This window comes from Cydia splendana, chromosome 27 (assembly GCF_910591565.1).
Source record: "Cydia splendana chromosome 27, ilCydSple1.2, whole genome shotgun sequence".
In the NCBI taxonomy this organism is placed as follows: Eukaryota; Metazoa; Arthropoda; class Insecta; order Lepidoptera; family Tortricidae; genus Cydia; species Cydia splendana.
The window spans coordinates 8,502,574-8,524,780 of record NC_085986.1 but is presented as its reverse complement, the minus strand read 5'-3'; the positions used below and the strand labels follow the sequence as shown (position 1 = coordinate 8,524,780).

The 22,207-nt window shown below is 38.6% G+C and overlaps 3 protein-coding genes across 3 annotated transcripts in view; 1 reads left to right on the top strand and 2 right to left on the bottom strand.

The window, feature by feature from the left end:
- The window catches only part of LOC134803803 (glycogen [starch] synthase), a 43,121-nt gene extending 30,597 nt beyond the window's left edge, over positions 1-12,524 (top strand). Inside the window, exons 14-18 of the mRNA XM_063776639.1 lie at positions 333-507; positions 1,560-1,689; positions 2,106-2,187; positions 3,410-3,542; positions 9,244-12,524. Coding sequence (XP_063632709.1) covers positions 333-507; positions 1,560-1,689; positions 2,106-2,187; positions 3,410-3,542; positions 9,244-9,341 — 618 coding nt within the window. The 3' untranslated portion in view covers positions 9,342-12,524. The remainder of the gene's footprint in view (positions 1-332; positions 508-1,559; positions 1,690-2,105; positions 2,188-3,409; positions 3,543-9,243) is intronic.
- Positions 12,525-13,580: 1,056 nt separating this feature from the next.
- Positions 13,581-15,935, bottom strand: LOC134803671 (protein IWS1 homolog). The gene is made up of 4 exons (XM_063776461.1): positions 15,882-15,935; positions 15,134-15,733; positions 14,757-14,816; positions 13,581-14,381 (listed from the first exon to the last, which is right to left on the bottom strand). The coding sequence occupies exons 1-4, from the start codon at positions 15,933-15,935 to the stop codon at positions 13,599-13,601; spliced, it is 1,497 nt and encodes a 498-aa protein (XP_063632531.1). The 3' UTR covers positions 13,581-13,598.
- A 1,293-nt stretch (positions 15,936-17,228) lies between these two features.
- LOC134803670 (sporozoite surface protein 2-like) lies at positions 17,229-20,474 on the bottom strand. Its single transcript, XM_063776460.1, has 4 exons — positions 20,466-20,474; positions 20,281-20,391; positions 19,144-19,203; positions 17,229-17,891 (listed from the first exon to the last, which is right to left on the bottom strand). Exons 1-4 carry the CDS (start codon positions 20,472-20,474, stop codon positions 17,229-17,231), a joined length of 843 nt encoding a protein of 280 aa, XP_063632530.1.
- Between the last annotated feature and the right edge of the window lie 1,733 nt (positions 20,475-22,207).

Genomic DNA, 22,207 nt, shown 5'->3' with positions numbered 1-22,207 from the left:
CGCCAGAGTGCAGCACTAATTTGTTTAGTAAACCATGGAGTAAATTATACATACTAGGCCTTAAACAGTTTTTTGTCAATTTTTCACTATGACGTTGATGCACCAAGGCGGTTTGTTTACAGGTGGCCTACCGCGAAACGCGACAATCGGGATTTCTTTATCTGCCTCTCTATCGATCGAATAAACAAGAGTGATAGAGAGGCAGAAATCGAATGTGTCATTGATGATGTCAATGACGTTTGTTTACTGTATGTGCTAGTAGTGCCACCTACGCAGAGCTTTGCCTAATATTCCCTATTCACTAAATTACTACCTGAATTTATATTTCCCAGGTAATCTTCCACCCCGAGTTCCTAACCTCCACCAACCCCCTCTTCGGCCTCGACTACGAGGAGTTCGTGCGAGGCTGCCATCTCGGCGTCTTCCCCTCGTACTACGAGCCGTGGGGCTACACGCCGGCCGAGTGCACCGTCATGGGCATACCTAGCATCACCACCAACCTGTCAGGTAAATATCTATACTCTGTATCTTTAGGTACTTAGATAAAAGTAAACAAATAATTTGTACATTTTCGGGTAGTTATAACATTCATTGATTAACCAACCAAATACAAAACCACCTGAAACTGTCACTGAACGGCCTGACTTTAACCTACGTTATTTGATCATGTAATGTTTTCATCTACCCTCAACTGGCTTAAGAAGCCATTTGAGGGCAGATTTTGTTTACTCTGTTTTAAATACCTAAAGATACAGATACATACTCTCAACTGCCTCTAAAAACCCTCAACTGCTGTTACCAAAGATAATTGATTGTAATAGAGTGGTAAAGCGTAAGAAAAAACGTGAAGTTTGACATCCAATACAGATGGCGCTGTACTGCGCCATCTGTTTTGCGGTCACTGAATTGTCAAACGTCAAAAAGTCGTCGTGTAAAAAAGTACATAATATAAAATAAGATAATCTTTATTGTTACAATACATGTACACGTCAGATAGATACAATTTTGCACAATAATCATACAAATTCCACATTACAGAGTATTTCAACTGTACAAGTAAGGAAAGAGTGTTAACTCCATACATCAGTTTTATTACCAAAACGCGAGTTCGTAGTCGACATCTAAAGTCAAGTAGCGAATTTATTATATACCTAAGTTTAGTATACTAAACTGCCATTTCTAAGGCTCTGTCCTGTTCTGAGGCTCCGTTGATCAGTTGAATGAAGCGATTGGACCGGTGTTCCAATGGTCGCAAGTTCGAGCCTTATCCTCCTAAGACTAAATGTACATTACAATGTACATATTCGTGCAACCTAATTTGAACCTTTCGTGAACCAAATAAAGTAGCATTTCTTTTGTGTCATTGCTTTTTAGAACAAACGAAACGTCGTTCTAATTTACTTATAGAATAAGGTTCAAATTAAAAAATATATAACTTTATATGGTGGGTCTTACGAGGTTATATAAATATTTGTAGTATCGCTAGCAAAAGTTTCTACTTGGTATTAATTAGTCTAAAATTATTTTTACCGTCTTAATAATAAAGTCCAAATTGGCAGGTTTCGGCTGTTTCATGCAGGAGCACATCGCGGACCCGATGTCGTATGGCATATACGTGGTGGACAGACGGTACATCTCGTTGGAGGGATCCATACAGCAACTGGCACAATACATGTTTGACTTCACCAAGTAAGTACAATGGGCTGGGGTTCACCCACCTATTACGTCACAGCAACAGGGAGGGGGGAACGGGACTTTACATTTAAAAAAATTGTTTCACGACTGATTTTCGTGAAATTTGGTCAACAGGTTCAAGAACTACATAAATAAATAAATATTACGGGACATCTTACACAGATCAACCTAGCCCCAAACTAAGCAAAGCTTGTACTATGGGTGTATAGGCGACGATATACATACTTATATATATTGTAATGCCTGTGTCATAAGTCATATCATCACATTACATGACCCTAGTAACGCCATCTAGTCGTAATTTGCGAACATGAGCGGGTATACATACAAATACATACTTATACTTATACATAGATTATATATATATATTTTGGTGGATATTTATATAATATTTGTAACTTGTTTGACAGGATGACGAGACGGCAGCGTATTATTCAAAGAAATCGCACGGAGCGATTGTCCGACCTTATGGATTGGAGAAATCTTGGAATTGTAAGTAAATGTTCCCATTATAAATGTTTAGTAAAAACAGTATTTTATACAATCGTGATATAATAGAGAGCTTTTCCAGTCGAGTAAGTAAGGTACCTACGAGATTGAAATGCTTGATTTGACTATATTACTAATACTTTTTCTGCGAGTCAACTATAATAATATTTTTTCTACTATAACACCTAATGACGTCCGTCCGAGAACGCTTTAAGGGAAATAACTCGGTGCACACTACGAGTTTGTAGCCTTTGGCGTCGAGACACTAGGTCCGTGGGGTAGGGGGGCTCGGGAGCTCCACAAGGCGCTCAGCGAACGCCTAAGGGAGGCCACAGGTGACCCTCACGCAGGCAGCTTTCTCGCGCAAAGATTGGCCATAGCAATCCACCGCGGGAACGCTGCCTGCGTGATGGCCACCCTACCAAGGGCGTAGAATTTTGATAGGTATTATTAATTTTTTAGCTTGAGTTATTTTAATTTAAGTTTTATGTTCATTTTATAACACTTATTATATAATAAATGAGTTTTTTCTCCTAAATAATAAAACAAAATTAGCTAAGTATCTCAGTAGATAAAAAGACATCAACGCACTTCTCATTCTTTAAATAGTAGCGCGTTGATGTCTTTTGTAATATCCTTTGGTTTATTCCTCTTGACCGCAGCGAGACGTGATTGGTTGAATTCATTACAGTTGATTAAAGCCGTTTCGTTGAGTAGGGAGCCCATTGTGAAAAGTATGCGATTACAGTTTGGTATACGACGTCTTAAATTCAAATATTAAAGTCGACGAGTAGAAAAAAAAACTGTTTGATCCACTCTAACCCTTATTCATAAAACTTTATGGGCCTGATTTAGTTAAATATGTTACATTCTTTTTTTACAAATATATAAGTCAAAATGACAGAAAAAGACAAACGATTCATAGCTAATTCGGGCCAGTAATGCGTTTATGAATAACGCCATCTCTATAGTCTATATCTTTAGGTATTTAATTAAACAATTAATTTGTTCATTTTCGGGTAGTTATAACATTTATTGGTTAACCAACCAAATACAAAACCGTCTGGAGCTGTTACTGAACGACCTGACTTTAACCAACATTATTTGATCGTGTAATGTTTTCATCTACCCTCAACTGACTTAACAAGCCATTTTGAGGGTAGATTTTGTTTACTTTTATTTAAATACCTAAAGATACAGAGTATAAATCTCTGTTATTTTTCAGTACTACCGGCAGGCGCGGGCGCAGGCGCTGCAGACCGTGTACCCGGACTACGTGGACCGCATGTACGTGGAGCTCGGCAAGAGCTTCAACTACCCGCGCCCCATCTCCGAGCCCCCCAGCCCCACGCACTCCAGTAAGTGTACATACACTTTTATCCTCATATGCAATACCGTCTTTACCATAAGGGCACACGGGGCCCGTGCCCAGGACCCCCATCCCCAGGGGGCCCCGAAGGACAGACAGTAACAGTATATTTGACTACCCATAATAAATAGAAGATCATAGTAGAAAAATGTTAGTTTAATTCGCTTTCTTTGCTTTCCAAAAGGGCCCCAAATTCTTATGTGCCCAAGGGCCCCAGCATAGTTTAAGACGACCCTGCTCATAAGGCGCACCATACTAAATTGTGTCGCTTAACTTGAATCTCGGGTAAATCCATTCGACCCTCTCAGCAAATATCTACCCTATTATAGTTGTTCGATTTGTAGCTGGCCCCGAACGGCTAATCCTTTGTCTATTGTTAAGTAAAACTGCACGTGCCATTATTAAAAAAGGGTCGTATTAATTCTATTTGGCACCTGAGCGCGGGCTAGTAGTAAAAAAACCAGTGTAGGTGCGCTCTCCGATAACGCGCCTTTGGGGCTATTCATAAATTACGTCATTTCAAATTAGGGGGGGGGGGGGTCTGGACATCGGATGACGGTAGCAATGAAGTAGGAGGAAATGGGGGCTTTTGAAGCATGACTTTTGGATGATTATAGGGGGGGGGGGGGTCAAAAATCGTCAAAAATCGATGACGTAATTTATGGACAGCCCCTTTGTTACGCATCTCGTACATTTTAGACTGGTTCTGTAGCGCTCGACTCGCCGGCACTCAGTAACCGTAGAGGGACCACACAAGAAGTGGCAAATTATATTTCCATTTGTTCATATTGAATCTTATTGCAATTTCCATAGGAGTTGTTATTCTATAACCGGTTAAAGTGACCGATGCAGGTAGCACGCGCCGTTTTACTTAACAATAGACAAAGGATTGGCCGTTCGGGGCCAGCTACGAATCGAACGACTATACCTTTTCTTTATACCAAAATCGCATAATCTGACAGATGGATTTACTTGATATTGAAGTTAAGCGACACAATTGTCCTATCTGTGACAATCCATATCAAAAGGGACCCTATGGCTGTCGGCGCGTACGACATTATTACTTATTAGCGGCGCGCCAATACTAATGCGGTACTGCGTGACGTAAGCGCCGACCGCCATAAGGTCCCTTTTGATATGGATTGTCACATTTTAAATTAAACCTAGTGTTGTAACTGTTGTAAGTGAATCAGGATGAATTTCAAATAATTTGGGATTTATTTGAAAACGGAATAAAGCAAAAGAAATACTATGGTTCGAATATGCACAGTATCCATCAGATATATCGGGCCTATCGGGGCGGCCAAGGTGCTCAATAGTATCTGAACACGCACTCTAACGCCGTGACAATAGAGGCGTGTTCAGATATTTGTGAGCGCCACAGTCGTTCCGATATATCTAATCGCGACTGTACACTTGTACAGTCAGCAGCAGAAATTGCTAAGCGGGCGAGGTGTTCAAAATGATCTTGACGTTGACACGACTTTCTTTTTAAGAGAATAAGATCGTGTCAAAGTACATAATTTTGAACACCTCGCCCGCTTAGCAACTTCTGCTGCTGATTGTACATTATACAGTTAGCTGCAGGGATAATTTCGATGGATGGATGGATTTGATGGATTTCTATAAACGATTCTGACTTGACTAAGCCCCCTGAGAACTGTATTTTATTTTATTTTACTTGTATTATTTCAGACACTTCCCAAAAATTTATGTTCCCAAGTGGTAGACCGAGTGGTAGGTCGAAAAATGTTTATTGTAAACATAACATAGCATGTTTTGGATCAAAACATATTGATAATGACAACATTTTGTTCACAACAAATACCATTTTTCCATTGAGTATGAATATGACTGAATATTATAGTAATTTAACTGTCATGGTAGACATTTACACTGTAAGTGTGCCTGGCCTTTACATCGGGGCCTGTTTACACATCGGGGCCTGTATACACAATGGGGCCTGTTTACACACTGGGGCCTGTTTACACATTGAGACCTGTTTACACATTGAGGCCTGTTTATACATTGATTAGCAGACATAGAAGTTTTTGTTGCATAAACGAGTGTTTGAGAAAATGAAACATCGATAAATCTGTAATCGATAAGTCATAGATTAATATTTAAAATATGTAAATTCTACCTGCTGTTGGTAAGTTACCGAGAAATTTGAATAATGAAAATTAATTACATAGCGCTACATAATCATATGTATATAAAGTACTTAAAAATTAAAACGTAAACTGTAGTATACAGTGCTAAAAGAATAGAAAACTACCAATACATCAAAAGAGAAGAAGATATCGAACGTGTTGTGTATTTAAGGTAACATCGATAACAGACATGTCGATATTTCATTTTGTCAATCACTTTATTTTGCCACGCAAGTACGTTGAGTGGCAAATGTATGAACTTGCAATAAACTAATCAATGTGTACACGGGTCTCAATGTGTAAACATGCCCTAATGTGTAAACAGGCCCCAATTTGTAAACAGGACCCCATGTGAAGGCCATCCACACTTACCCGTATTGGCCATACTTAAAAAAAAACTGAGTATTTTTCCTTGTAGTATTTTAAATTTTCAATAATCCAAAGGTTTAGTCACTAATGTAACCTTATTACGTAATGAAAAGTGGTCAAAAACTATGAAATAAATAAAATGAAATGATTTCTGTCATTTTGTTTCTGTTTTTCTAACGGTGTCTGACATTATTATATAATAATCAACATTATATTATATTTTTTGCGTAAAAGAAAAACTTATCGTACAGAAGGCGGACTTAATGCCAATTTATTTTGACATCAGTACGCAACCTGCGGCCGGTCTACACAAGCACAAAAGACACTCAAACCGAAAAACCTACTCTAAACCTTCAACAATCGCTCGAACTCCTCGACATCAAAAACGCACCTTCCACCGACGGCATAGAGCTCAATTTCGAGAAGCCATTCAATGAGTCAGAGAACGAAAACTATAGGACTCCGGAGAACTTTCTGGAGCCTCTGAGCGAAGCTGTGGTGGAACAGATAGACGAACTCATATCGAAGCTGAATGACTGTGCGGATACATAGGGTATTATGGTACGGCAGCGATGGTACAGTCATATGGTATAGTCATATGTGGTAGGTGGTAGTGTCGTCACCTGCAATAAGGGGTCATCCATTAATTACATCACACGTTTACGGGGAGGGGGGAGATGGTCAAGAAAATGTGACATGTTGTGACTTGTGACAAAAAAAAATTAATGAATGACCCCTAATATGTATGTTACTTTTAGAAGGCCTCAAAAATATGTCACACGCTCTTACTGCCCTACAAATAAGATCGTGTCAGATATTATTGCGGCCTTCGTTGTGTAACATATTATTGCAGGTGACTGTAAGGTCGCAGACTTTAGTTGTGGCGCTTTTCGACCCTATCAGCAAATATCTACCCTATTAGAGCGTTTTCACATTGTCCGATCCTATAATCGGATGTCGGAAAGAAGTAAAATGTAAGATGTATGTGTTTCTCTGTATTTATTTATGCATTTAATTAATCATTATTACTAAAAAACGACAAATAACAGCTGCTTTTCTTATAGGCGCCTTCCGACATCCGATATCAGAAAGCGCTTCCGATAAATTCAGCCATGTCGGAGGCCCCCGTCAGCTGTCGGATGGTATTTGTTTGTGTGCGTATGTGTAGGCATAATAAGAATAAGAATAATTTATTGATAATAATTGGGAACACGGAGTTTGCGCTTGAGACACAAGGGAAGGTCGCCCTTCAAAGGAGATGGCGGGACGACTTGGACGCATTCTACCCCAAATGGTGGGAAAATGCCGATGACAGGGTCGAGTGGAGAAAACGAGGGGAGGCCTTTGCCCAGCAGTGGGACACCAAAATAGGCTAGGAAAAAAAAATTGGGAACACAGTACATGCACAGGAGGTGTCTGGTAAGCCCTAATCTAGGCTGAGCCTGTATCTTGGGGCTTACCAAAAAGAGTATGTAACAGTTGGATAAATTAAATCTAGATAACATAAAAATCAAGTGGGATTGGGCGGGACATATCTGTCGGATGCACCCGGACAGATGGGCCAAAATAGCGACCGAATGGGCACCACAGATCACCCGAGGCAGAGGCAGACCAAAAATGAGATGGCGAAACGAAGACAGGGGAGGCCTTTGCCCAGCAGTGGGACACAATATGGGCTACTAAAAAAAAACTTAAAAATTATGTGTGAGTGGGTGATAAGGTTGCGCGCGCCCATGTATGTGTGTGTGATGCTTGTTGTAGTGTGCGTGACCGCAAGACGGTGCCCAGGCGCGCCACCGCGGCCTGACTACGGGGATATAGGATTCTACGTCCGATATCGGACCGGACAATGTGAAAACGCTCTTACACTCCGGCTTTGTTTGGGGTCAGGGGTTCAATTTTTGCGTGTTCCACGGATAATAGCACCTTTATCTATAGTCGGTTTATTAATTAAAAAACATGTATAATAATTACACGTTTAAAACACTTTTAGTTAGATTAGCATAGCCGCATATTTTAATAAATTAATATTTATAAAGTGTCATTATATGGAACTTGCTAACTATGTAAACAAGTCACTAGTAAATTCATCACTCAAGAGACAATTTCAATATGGCGGTTTGTTTACATAGTTAGCAAGTTCCATAGAATGTCACCATACATAATTATTTTGTTGTGCATAATTATTTTTCATCGTATTTTCACGGAAACGTACGAACGTGTCTTGCTATTTCAGTCAGTCTCGGTACAACAAGTGCTGACGTTGACTGAAGTAGCATGACAAATACGAACGTTTGCGAGAAAATACGGTGAAAACAATTATGCACTACATCTGTATGATATTTTTCACTGTCGCGCGTTTTATTATTATTACTTTTCGTAGTTTTTGTTTAAGGTTTTTAGTTTAGTTTTAGGTTGTGTTGTAAGCACTTATAGAGATAGTATTAATTAGAATAAGTATTTGTGACGTTATTTATGAAAAGGGACCTTATTGTCGATGGCGCTTACGCCATTATTATCGATGCTCCAATATAAATACAATGCCGCGCGACGCTGTGCGGCGTAAGCGCCATCGACAATAAGGTTTCATAGATAATGCCCCATTTGTTGAGTAGACTCACAAAACATTGAAATTGGAACTTTGAACTTTACTAGCCAACGTTCCATAAATCTATTTATACCAGTATTTACACGGCTTTATAATAAGTGCCCTAAAGGCGTGTAAATATATTTTTGAAATGTAAAATATTATTACCTTGCTCCAATGCAATTCAATTTCGAATTATGAAGCAAAGTACAGATGTAATGCATAATTGTTTTCCATCGTATTTTCTCGGAAACGTTCGTATTTGTCATGCCACTTCAGTCAACCTCAGTACTTTTTGTACCGAGACTGACTGAAATAGCAAGACACGTTCGTACGTTTCCGTGAAAATACGATGGAAAGTAATTATGTACTAACCCCCTCATTCATAAACACGCTACAGACCTCAAGTAGCTTATAATCGTTTGTCTTTATCTGTCATTTTGACTTATGTATTTGTAAGAAAGGGATAACACATAATCTAAATCAGGCCCGTAAAGTTTTATGAATATGGGGGTACATCTGTATAGGCACATTTAATAAGGTAGTGGGTATAATATAATAACTATGTAATATTTTTGTAGGAACAACGACCCCCGCTGCATCCGTACACGGCTCAGACGACGAAGACGAGGTAGATGAAGAAAAAGAACTGGCCGAATTGAGGATCAGTGACAAATAAATATATGTATATATATCTTCTAATATGCACCTTATCGGCTAAGATATAGAGTATATTTTAGAAGAAACTGTAATATTATATGCTTTTGCAAACTACATACAGCGACATCTCCTAATATCGTATCCAGAAAAAAGTGTAAAGTGGCGTTTAGGTTTACTAGCGCGTTCTTATTGGTTATTCCCACTAAAGTTGAGTTCAATAGAAACGACTAATAATGTAAACAAACCAATTTACCTTAATTTCTTCGTAAACTTGCACTTCGTAAACAGGCCTAGAAATTTTTCATTTTGCGTACGTTTTTTTTTCAGCTCTATGCCAGTTTTTCGTAAATTTTTACTTGCGTAGTAGTAAAAAAACCATGGCCAATTTTGTTTTTCTAGGCATGAGAAGATAGCATATGACTCAACCTATCTGCCGCTTTAATTTGGCAAACGATGTACCAAACACCCTGTATACTTAAATCGTTTATTTATATTTTACATACTTATAAAAAGAGCGAGCTCATCGCCAACAAACTGCCCCGCAGTTTGGCGAATCTTTGTATTGTGGTACACATATGTTATATTTCCATGTTACTTTCTATAAAAAAAATATATCAATTACTAGTTAAAATAATTGTATTTAATAATATTTCAATGAATCCATCGTAAAATTATTAGGTTATATGTCTAATGCTAACAAAATTTGCCATATTTGTTTACATTATTTATTATTTCTATTGAACTCAACTTTAGTTACCATGGGATTTCTTTTCTCACCTGTACCCAGTGGTAACAATTGAGAAAAAAAGTCCCAGTAGTTACTACCAACTCACTTTTTATTTGGGTTTCGTAGTTAACAAGTTAGATAAAATGTATACTCTTCTTTTATGACTAGTGCAATATCAGAATATCACATATAAAATAAAAAAGAGACGGTCTTTAGGAAATTGGACCTTATTGTCGATGGCGCTTACGTCATTATTAACGATGCTCCGATATAAATACAATGCCGCGCGACGCTGTGCGGCGTAAGCGCCATCGACAATAAGGTATTTCATAGATAATGCCCCATATAATATATTTTTCTATTGTTATTTTTGTTAAGAAAATAAACTTGCCTTTTTATCTACATCTATGATGTACATCTTATTACTTATAGTATATGAATTTATTTTTATAAGTTTTTGAAGACTTAACTGATTTTAATTGTCAACTACTATCATATATTAGCTAGAAGAGATCCTTATTATTAATAAGTTTATATATATTACCTATATTATGAAATCATGACAGGTATTTAACCTAAACGGCAATATTAAATACACAAAAGTTTTTCGAAATTCTCTATTAAAATTTTTTTTTTATCAAATTTTCGGTAAAAGGGTTTTATTTTTATGGATTTTAGAATTGTTATATCTTTTTACGAAATTTTAGATAGAAAATTATGTATTTCTTATATTTTAGAATGTTCCATCTGCAATGGGATGAAAATGCTTCTAGTATTTTAAATATATTTTATATTGTAACAATCAACATGAGAATATTTATATAGAAAAAATCTGCATAATTCCACTAGGTTCATCTCAATTGCCTAACGGTCGAAGTAATTTTTTTTCTAATATACGGGATGGCTGAAAAATAACTGCATTCCCGTTGCCAGGGAGGTTTTGGGATTATATACTGAGCAACTTTTACTATGGGACCAACGCCGAAACCGCGATAAAAAATTTGGCAGTTTCGTACATTTTGGCTGGTCCATTTTCTATGGGCTTATTATTATAAGCAATAATGTGAAATGCAATTGTGTATGGAGGCTACTAATATTATATGTCATATGTGACATTCCACGGGAAAAGGTACCTTATGGCCATAGTCTAATAAAACATGGTCTTCTCTTCCCAGAGTGACACAAGCCTACGTCACAATAACATTGCCACTTTATATAGCATCGCATGATGACGTAGGCTTGTGTCAGTCACGTGACCACGAAAAGACGGGAAGAGAGTACCAGGCGGAGTATATTATTATACCATGCCTTATGGCGGTGGCGCTTACGTCACCTAGCACCGCATTACTCGAGCGCCGTTAATAATAGTGTAAGTGCCAACCGCCATAGGGTACCTTTACCTCAGGAACGTCACATTTTCTCTGTTGATTGCTACATATTATAAAGAAAGACATTGGCTAAGATTTTAACTCCTTGATCGTTTTTATCGATGTCAGAATAAAATAGTCTTTTTAACTGCCATTTTAGTTTTAAGAGTTGCAAATCGAAATGAAAGTAATTGTTAAACTATACAGGGTGGAATATCCAAGTTAATTAGTACGAAAATAATCTAAAGTAAGGGCATTTTCATTTAACTCGTACTTTAAAGCGCGACTTAAGTCGTGTTTCAGTAACGTCTAACCGTTACATTTCTTACAAAATGTATGGGATTTGACATCGACCGTCAGTTTTGTAACGATTGCTAACCGGCCGTTAAAGGTGTTCAATTAAGTGAAAATGACTGTAAATATCACTTTTTTACGAAAGTGTCTTGTTATGTTATTTCAGTCAGTCTCGGTACAAAAAGTACTGACGTTGACTGAAGTAGCGTGACAAATACGAACGTTTCCGAGAAAATACGGTGGGAAACAATCATGCACTACATATATATATTTAATGAAATAAAAATAAGACATTCTAGAGGTCTTGTAGCCACTCCGCGACGGATCACCTGGTTAAAATTTGAGTTGCCTTTTTCTTCAGAAGTTCGAGAAAAAAGTACGTTAGACCAAGATAATTCTGCAACAATTTTGACAGCACTGACTGTGCAAGTATCATTCATACGCCATAATTTTTATAGAAGTTTGACGTTTAAAATAACACTTGCACAGTGGGCTATCAAAATCGCTACAGACTTTCGGTCTAACTCTCTATTCTCAAGGTTAATCCAAAATTTACCCATTACGATTACCCACCCTGTATTCAAATATACCTCTATGGTATCGGTTTGGAAATAAGTTGACGTAATTCCTAGCAATTTTGTTTAAATAACTTAATAGGTTTCGTCATTTCATGTGGAGTTTTCCATATAAATAAGAATGTAGGTCAAAGAGCATTGAACTTGAATGATTAAGTAATTAATTAATTAGTTAATCGATTTGTTAATCAAAGTGCCATATGATCCAGTGGTTTTAATAAAATATGTTTTTAATTTTATTACAATTTGTTTTATTATCGCATATGGAAAATGCCTAGAGATATGGGCATTTTTACTTTAAAATGTACCATTTACATTTTTTCGAAAATCCATCAACTTTTGGGTTATTTCTATTCAGAATCACGAGGACTACCCATTTAAAAAGAAATAAAATGTCAGTTTTGTAACGCATTTTCACATAAGTACATTTTGTATGGACCGTTACAATACTGACACCCTTTGTATGAAAAAATGAGGACACTTTTTTTCTTTGTCTCATTCAATAGTACTCGTGCTTGTGAGTCTAAATAACTTAAAAGTTGATGGTTTTTCGAAAAAAAGTAAATGGTACCATTTTTTTCTGAAAACCCCCATATAATGTCTGATACTAAATTATTAACATAAATAGTTTACGTAAATAACAGGATAGGTGTATCTAAAAAATAGTTAGCCTCTATACTCTGTATCTTTAGGTATTTAAAAAAAAGTAAACAAAATCTACCCTCAAATGGCTTCTTAAGCCAGTTGAGGGTAGATGAAAACATTACATGATTAAAATAATGTAGGTTAAAGTCAGGTCGTTCAGTGATAGATCCAGGTGGTTTTGTATTTGGTTGGTTAATCAATAAATGTTATAACTACCCGAGAATGAAAAAAATCATTTGTTTAATTTAATTTAAGTACCTAAAGATACGGAGTTGTAGGTTTTAAGGTATGATTCTTGAGATAGTCGAGTTAGGTACATTTTTGTAGTAAAAATTAAGGATTTATATAACTTTTTACTAGTTTATTGTCTTCTTTTGAATTCACATAAATCACATAACAATACTTTTTTGTAGCACGTACAAAAAATTTAATTTAATTTTAATTTACATACAGTTACAAATAGTTACAAAATTTAAATAAAATTATATACCTAATGCTTAGAAACATTCAACTTAAATGACTACAAACAAAAAATTATAAATTGTAGAAGAGGTGTATAGAAAACATGTTGTACAGAGACATCTACTTCAGCTGACAAATTCTAGTCAGTTTTCTTATACTATTAGAACCTTTTTCTTACTTAAAAGCAAATTCGTACGAGTAGTTTTCTAATTTGATTCGCTTTCACTAGGTTCTAACGTTGACTCGTCTCCGCGTTTTGATTCTTTTATGTCACTCGCGGATTCTTCTTTATTAGGTTCCTTTGCATCTTTATTTGACTCTTCGTTAGCTTCGCCTTCAATTGATTCGTTTTCATTTAATTCTTCGATATCACCCTCACTTTCTTTGATAACTTCTTCATTATTAAGTTCTTCAGGTTCACTGTTATTTGATTCGTTTATGTTATCTTCGTTCGGTTCTTCCTTGTTAACCTCACCTTCGTATGTTTCTTCATTATTACCTTCTTCTTTATTTACTTCACTTGTGTTAGATTCAGTATTTCCTAAATTTGATTCTGATTGGTCAACAACTTCTGTAGACTTCTTATTTTCGTTTTCTTTTATGTTATCGTCAATTACCAAGTCAACTTCAGATTCGCTATCTGGTTTCAAATTCTCTACAATCTCATCAGCTTTGTCAGCGGTAAATATAAAAACATTAGTTACTTTCTCATTTCCTACCGAATTACCATAGATTGTAGATGCTTCTATCTTATTTTCATTTTTATTTTTCTTATCATTATCCCATTTATTGTTTTGATGTCTCTTTAGGTCTTTGTCTAAATTATCCGTGTTTGTTATATCTATTTCTTTACCGTCTACAATGATCTTCCCATCTTTGATTATAACTCCATTATTATCATCATCTTCAGGTTTGTCTTCCAGGAGGCACATCTGTTCACCAGATTTCTCGCGGTTGCATATTTCTTGGATTGCTATTTTCCTTATATGCTGTGTAAGAATTAGAAAGTTAGTAGTCATCTTCAGAAGTGAATCTACACTTGTAGGTATCAGAATCATTAAAAAAGTAGTTATTAAAATATTCAGTGCTTTTTTATAAGTCAACGGTGACAGCATGGTTGCATTTTTATCGCCTGTCACTATGCCTGTCACTTTCGCACTTACATATTTGTTAGAACGTGACAGGCGATAAAAATGAGACCGTGCTACCGCCGCAGAAGGACAAACTTAATTAAAAATCCCTCAAAGGGATAAGTTCGCCTTTGTACTTCTTACTAATTGTATGTTATTTTTAATATGTCTTTTTGTACAATAAAGAGTTTACTACTACTACTACTACTACTAAAAATAAAGAATGAAACGTACCTTTTCTAAAAGTTCCATGTAGGTCGCGGTCCATTCTCCTAACCATTTCCAAAATTGTTCCTGTAATGAAATAAATAAAATTTTGATAAATGTAGAATGTAGATACGCGTTTTGCACTTAACATTTTTTTTGTTATAATTTTTACCATACACTGTTACTTATATCACAATGTATATAAACAATGTTAAGGGTTTTCTTTAAACATTGGTGGGCCGAATGATTCAGCCACTCAAGATAACATAATAAGGTAATCATTTTTATAACAAAATGAAATAAAATTGTATTTTATCTTCAAATCTAAAAAAACGCAAAATACAATTATAAATTTCCAGAATTACTCTTAACGTTTATAATCCTTGTGGTTTTAAGATACTTACGCTCTTAAGCAGTTCGCTCATAATATCCGGTTTATCTTTTTCTTCATTAGCTTCTTCAGCTGGTTCTTCGCTGGTTTCTTCTGTGTCTTCGTTTCCTGGCTCTGGTACCAATTCAGGATTTCCTGGTTCTTCATTTCCTGGTTCGGGATTTTCTGGTTCTTCATTTCCTGGGTCAGGTATAGGTTCAGGATTTTCTGGTTCTTCGTTTCCTGGTTCGGGTACAAGTTCGGGATTTTCTGACTCGTTTCCTGGTTCAAGTATAGGTTCAGGATTTTCTTGTTCATCGTTTCCTGGTTCCGGAACTTCTGGATTTTCAGGTTCAGGTTCTACTTGTCCTGTCGGTTCAGCCGGTTCTTCAATTGGTTTATTGTCATTTCCTGGAGCTGGAGGTTCATTGTTTTCCTCGCTGGGGTTAGCAATAGGTTCTTCTGGATCTTTCTCTAGCTCTGCAGGCTCTTGAACGGGCTTATCTTCCTGTTCGTATGTCTCTGGTTCTTGGTTGGGCTCTTCTGTATTAGGCATAGGTTCTTCTTTTTCTGGTTTGGTTGGTTCAGTTTCTGGTTGTTCGGATACCGGTGCTGGGAGCTGTTCTTTATGTTCCTAGAAAGTAAATGTCAAATTAATAAATAATATCTTTTCATTTATGAAAAGCAACATCATAGTAATTGGCCATTCTTAACAATAAGGCTTCAATTGTCTTGTTTCTTTCTGATTTGTTCAGAAAGAAGACTCGTGGATTTTTATTTACCTCTTCCGATTGGCTAGGGGATCCAACATCATAAGAAACTGGTGGATTTACCATGTCCTGTAACGGAAGAATTTTTACATCATATTTTTGATGCCACGTTGGCGGCAAACAAGCATACAACCCCCCTGATGTAAATCTATCACAGCAGCCTATGGACGCCTGCTATCGAGAGGTGCAGGCGTGTTGCTGGTCTCCGCTCATTGTAACCATTTAAGTTCCAAACACTATACTATAAAATTCCCTACAAATGTGCATAATTGTCTTCCATCATATTTTCTCGGAAACATTCGTATTTGTCATGCTACTTCAGTCAACCTCAGTACTTTATGAACCGTGACTGACCGAAATAGCAAGACACGTTTGTAAAAATACGATGGAAAATAATTATGCATTACATCTGTACTTACATTCCAAACATGCCCGCCATCCGAAGTCAGATTCATGCCATACGTCTTAGGAATGTCTTCCACTGGCGGCATGGTGGCGAATATGCCCTCCATCTGGTCTTGCAACACTTGTTTGTCTTCCGGCTTCGGTTGGGGGTTGGTGTATGGGTTGTCGGTCTGTTCGTAGGATGCCTGGGGATTAGAGAGAGTAATGGCGTTATAAACGTTTGTTAACTCGTTTGCAAACCGTTGATACCTCATCGTTTGGCTCTATCCGTCATTTTGATACAGATGTTGTGCATAATTATTTTCCATCGTATTTTCACGGAAACGTACCAACGTGTCTTGCTAATTCAGTCAGTCTCGGTACTACAAAAGCTACTGACGTTGACTGAAGTAGCATGACAAATACGAACGTTCCCGAGAAAATACGATGGAAAACAATTATGCACTACATCTGTATGTTTGTTTGTAAGGCCGGTACAGACGGACTGCAACCCGACTGCAACTTGTATGGGAACTGCACGCCGACGTTACAGTTGGCGTGCAGTCGGCGTGCAGTTCACATCAGGATACAAATTGCAGTCCCATACAAATTGTCGGCCCTTCGAAAGAGACAGAGCAGAGGTCTGTAAGAGGTTGCTAAATTTAGAATATTGTATGTAAAAATTACCGGTTTTTCCGAAGATGAAATGGCGTCTCTGATGTAGTCTGGCAGGCCGTCGTAGTTTAGCGGTGGAAGTGTAGGGGCCACTGGCATTTCCTGAAACAGTAAGATTATTATACATATTTTTGACAATTTGTCATAGAAAAAGAAAGTCCAGTACCTAAAAATCTTCTTAAAAATTCGCGTTGCACAGGACAACGGTAGACAATTTATGGAATGTTCCAAATGATTTCTTACTCTCTTTATACCTAATTGAATTTTCTTAAATTATCGGTGCAGACATTTCGAGCTCTGTTATTTTAAACTTACCTTAATTTGGCCTCCTTCCGAGCTTTCTTCAGTGGAACTCTCCTTAGTTTCACCTGGTTGCCCGTAACCATAACCAGGATTTTCACTTGACTCCCCAATTGGACTTCCGCTTATTGGGTACTCCTTCCCTCCAGGTTGTGGAACACTTGGTCCAGCAGTTTCTGGCTGTACTGGCAGTTCTGGGTTTTCGTACTCAGGTCTATTAGTAAAACCTTCATTTTCTGGTTTGGGGTTTGAATTATCGTCACCGTTGATTGGTTCAACGGGGTATTTTGCTCCACTGTCACTTGGTTCTGGGTTTTCATTTATTGGTGCTGAATAATTATCATTTACTAGTTCTGGATTATCATTAATCGGTCCTGGATTATCATTAATTGCTTCTGGATTATCATTAATTGGTCCTGGGTTATCATTAATTGCTTCTGGATTTTCATTAATCAGTCCTGGATTCTCATCAATTGGTTCTAGACTTTCATTACTAGGTTCAGGATTTGTCTCTGGTACAGTTTCTAACGGCTGTGCGCTAGGTCTGTTAGTTACAATGTATATATCTTCAGAGCTTTCTGATTCGTTGGGTATAGCGGGGGGAATGTAGGCGTTTTCACTGGATGGTGGCGTGTTTTCTTGACTTTGTGGACCAGATGATCCCTATTAAAATGTTCAGTTCAGTACCGTAGACCGGGGTGACTTTGGAAAATTTGGGGTTACTTTGATAGATTTAAAACGGCCATAGATTTACCATTATTCATTATTTACTGAAAATGTTCCTGTAACTAGTTAGATTACTATATATTCATATTCACCTACTGTAAAAAATCTCGCATAAATATATATTATGGCTTAAAAACTAGAATTATAAAGTCGCCCCTGCATTTGAAAGTTACCCCGGTCAATGGTACTTAGTTTGCAGAAAAAATACTTCGGCGATTCTCAAAAAATATGTCTGCGGTCTAATTGCCGCTACCCATACAAAATGTATAAAAAGAGTCGTGGCATTTACACGCAACCACAGAAATATTCTCAGAGAATAACGAAACTTAAGCTTAACGTAAACATTTTCCATACAAATTTTTAAAGCGACTTATAATAATTAAAAATTCGAAAAGAAAATCAAACTAAAAACAACTGTAGTTAATCTATCTAATACCTTTAATCGAGCAATTCTTCTTATATTTCGGGGATCTCGGAAACGGCTCTAACGATTTCGATGAAATTTGCTATATGGGGGTTTTCGGGGCCGAAAAATCGATCCAGCTAAGTCACATCTCTGGGAAAATGCGCATTTTTGAGTTTTTATAATTATGTTTTAAACTTAGTTGTTTTAAACCCAGATATTAAACATTAAACTGTGTTAAAGTAGCTAACACACTATCGCACCGCACCAAAAATCATTGTGGGACGCACCCATAAGTAAGAGGGAGAAAGCGATATCTCTTTCTCCCTCTTACTTATGGGTGCGTCCCACAATGACCTTGGTGCGGTGCGATAGTGTGTTAGCTACTTAAAATATTTTCAGCAATGTTAATATTAATATTACGTTTGAAAAGGCAAAGGCGGTTTTTCAGGTCGGTCGTCAACGTGCTCAATATCTAAATCCCCCAGTCAATGCTATTATACTGACTGCCTATTATATGTTAGGTCTTGTAGGTATTCTTTTTAGGGTTCCGTACCCAAAGGGTAAAAACTGGACCCTATTATTAAGACTCCACTGTCCGTCTGTCTGTCACCGGGCTGTACCTAATGAACCGTGATAGCTAGACAGTTGAAATTTTCACAGATGATGTATTTCTATTGCCGCTATAACAACAGATACTTAAAAGGTCGGAACCGTCGGTGGGCGAGTCCGACTCGCAATGATTCGGTTTTATTAAGTAGGTAGGTACTTAATTAATTGACGTACCTCATTAGGGTTTCCGTCCGACGATCCGAGCTCGTAGTATGTTGGAGGATTGTTCAAATTCTGCAAATATTATTTTAATATCATATTACAGTGAAATCTCGATAATCCGGCACTTCAATGGTCCGGTATACCCAGTAAAGGATGACTCACGTTAGACCGGGCCGTGTCCGAGCCGGAGCTTCCGGCGCGTACTTTTCTATGAGAGATGAACGGTGATCACGTGATGCTTTCCATAGAAAAATATGCGCCGGAAGCTCCGGCCCGGACACGGCCCGGTCTAGCGTGAGTCAACCTTAATCCGGCACTAAAATTGGGATACAAATGATCATTCTATGTCCTAATTTATCATGTGCGCTTAAATTTTCGCCCTTCAATTTCTTTATAAATGGGTAGCTAACTTAAAGAGAAGAGTAGAATTTGGTATTTTAGTAAAATATATTTCTACGAAATACTAAAAAACACATTAATAATGACCCGGACCCGGGTATGTCCTTAAACTACGTCCAAGACCACCGGTGGACGGGCAGCAGCGTCCCTCAAATTCGGTGTACTCGACTGCGATCGCCAACCCGCCTGCCAAGCGTGGCGATTATGGCATACACCCCCCAAAGGGGGAGGCCTATGTTCAGCAGTGGACGTCTTATGGCTGAGATGATGATGATGATGACATTAATAATGATAATTATCGACGTGGATTGTAGTAATCGTACTTAAGTGTACACGAAAACGTTGGCGTTTCTACCAGAGATGTGCGAGGATGCGTAGCGAGGGTTGTGTTGATGAACCAATATGATGACTTCACTTACCTATCCTTGCTCAGCCCAGCTCTAGTCGGCAATTTTCTATTGGTTCTAAATAAACTCGTCCCTCGCTTAGCATCCCCGCACATGTGGAAACGCAGCCTTAAGAATTAGCTAAAATTGGTCTTCCTCTTCTTTCCATCCTGTTACCCCCTGCTAGGGCGTAGGGCTCGATTCTTTTTCTTCCACTGACTCCGGTCCTGGGCAGCTTGGGTAGCCTCCTCCCACCCCATCCCCAATACACCCAGCTCTTCATCACAGAACGGCGCCAAGTAGATTTAGGGCCACCATGTTTCCGTTTGCCGGGCATCTAGTCTTAGAAGAGAAGGGTACGTACGTTCCAAACGTAGCCTTCATCACCATTGAGGTTCATTCCATAAGTGTTCGGCTGCATGTAGGCCGCTTTGCTGTCGACATCTGATGTGAAGCTTGGTGCGTCGGGAACCGGCTGAAATCGAAATACATACATAGGCTGTTTGTGTTTCTATACAGGTTGATTCAGGAGACGTGAGCAGGACTAACACTGCGCATATCGTTAATTATAAGCAACTGTTTCGTATCAATATTAGTGAGTTTAACGTTAATTTTCTAGTCGTGTTGAAAAAAAAAGTTATCATGTTTTTTACGACATGCATGGTCACCGCGTCATCGACAAGGAGACGTGGTGGTGGAATGACTCAGTGCAGGAGGCAGTTCGGGAGAAGAAGACACTTTTTAAAAAGTGGCAAGAGACTGAGTCTCCTGAAGACCGCGAATCTTATAAAGCAGCCAAATGTGCCGCAAAACGAGCCGTTGCCAAAGCCCGACAAGACCAATTGTCACCATTGTATGACACATTGGAAACCAAAGAGGGCCAAAAATCCATCTTTCGTCTGGCAAAGGCTCGGGAGAAGTCAACACAAGACATAACCAAATGTTTGTGTATCACAGACTCCCACGGCACTTTGGTTTGCGACGTATTCCGAGTGAAGGAGAGGTGGCGTAGCTACTTCAACGAGTTGCTGAACACGCAACACGCAAATGTGTCTCCTCCGGAACTGCCCCCTAATCTTGGACTTGTTGCCCCTATTACGCCAGACGAGGTGCGAAATTGCCTTCGCAACATGAAAAACCGAAAGACCGTGGGTCCTGACGACATACCGATTGAAGCGTGGAAATCGATGGGTCCTCATGGTGTGATCATACTTACTGACCTTTTTAACCGCATCCTCACCAGCCGCAAAATGCCCAACTTATGGAGATCGAGCATTATAACGCCAATTTATAAAGGCAAGGGTAGTGTACAGGACTGTGGAAGCTACCGAGGTATTAAGGTCATGTGTCACACCATGAAACTCTTCGAGCGCGTTATCGACTCAAGGCTCCGGCAAGAGTGCACGGTCTCGGAATGTCAGTATGGGTTTCGTCCTGGCTGTGGCACTATAGATCCCATCTTTGCCCTAAGAATGCTAGTCGAGGCCTACAGGGAAAAGAAAACGCCCTTGCATATGGCTTTTCTGGACCTACAGAAGGCTTTCGACTGCGTACCGCGCCAGGTAATCTGGTGGGCTTTGAAGGAGAAGAATGTGCCACAAACCTATATTGACATTATCCGAGACATGTACCACAACTCGGAATCCATAGTAAGGACCGCCGTTGGCGATACTCACCCATTCCCGATCACAGTTGGTGTTCACCAAGGCTCAGCCCTGAGTCCTTTTCTGTTCAGCGTAGTGCTAGACGTAGTTTCAGCAAAAGTTCACGAACCATCTCCATGGCTTATGATGTACGCTGACGACATTGCACTGACAGATGAGGACAAACAGAAACTGGAGCATAAAGTGAACCAATGGAAGGGTGCGCTAGAGAACGGCGGTCTGAAACTAAATGTTGCGAAGACCGAGTACATGGCATGTGGCGGCACGGACCCCGACCCCATAAAGGTAGGAGACGATTATGTCGTGAAAACGAATAAATTCAAATACCTTGGGTCCGTGCTGCACGAATCGGGTGAAATCGATCACGACGTCCAAGCCCGAATTAGCGCTGCTTGGGCAAAATGGCGAGAAGTAACCGGTGTCCTCTGCGACCCCAGGATACCGGTGAAGCTAAAGGGCCTTGTGTACAAGAGCATCATCCGACCAGTCCTACTATATGGTAGCGAGACCTGGCCTGTCCTCGGAAGGCATGTCCAGCAGCTTCACGTCACGGAGATGAAGATGTTGCGATGGATGTGTGGCGTTACGCGACTAGATCGCATACGTAACGAACACATCCGTGGCAGC

What these genes read in the sequence shown, in the direction of transcription:
- LOC134803671 (XM_063776461.1), bottom strand. Translation starts at nt 15,935, where the DNA reads ATGGTAAATCCACCAGTTTCTTATGATGTTGGATCCCCTAGCCAATCG. An exon ending in CCCCTAGCCAATCGGAAGAG is followed by an intron (nt 15,734 to 15,881) that starts GTAAATAAAAAT and finishes TTTACTTTCTAG; the next exon opens with GAACATAAAGAACAGCTCCC. An exon ending in TGAGCGAACTGCTTAAGAGC is followed by an intron (nt 14,817 to 15,133) that starts GTAAGTATCTTA and finishes ATTTCATTACAG; the next exon opens with GAACAATTTTGGAAATGGTT.
- LOC134803670 (XM_063776460.1), bottom strand. An exon ending in ATGAAGGCTACGTTTGGAAC is followed by an intron (nt 19,204 to 20,280) that starts GTACGTACCCTT and finishes TAATATTTGCAG; the next exon opens with AATTTGAACAATCCTCCAAC. An exon ending in CGGACGGAAACCCTAATGAG is followed by an intron (nt 17,892 to 19,143) that starts GTACGTCAATTA and finishes ACATTTTAATAG; the next exon opens with GGATCATCTGGTCCACAAAG.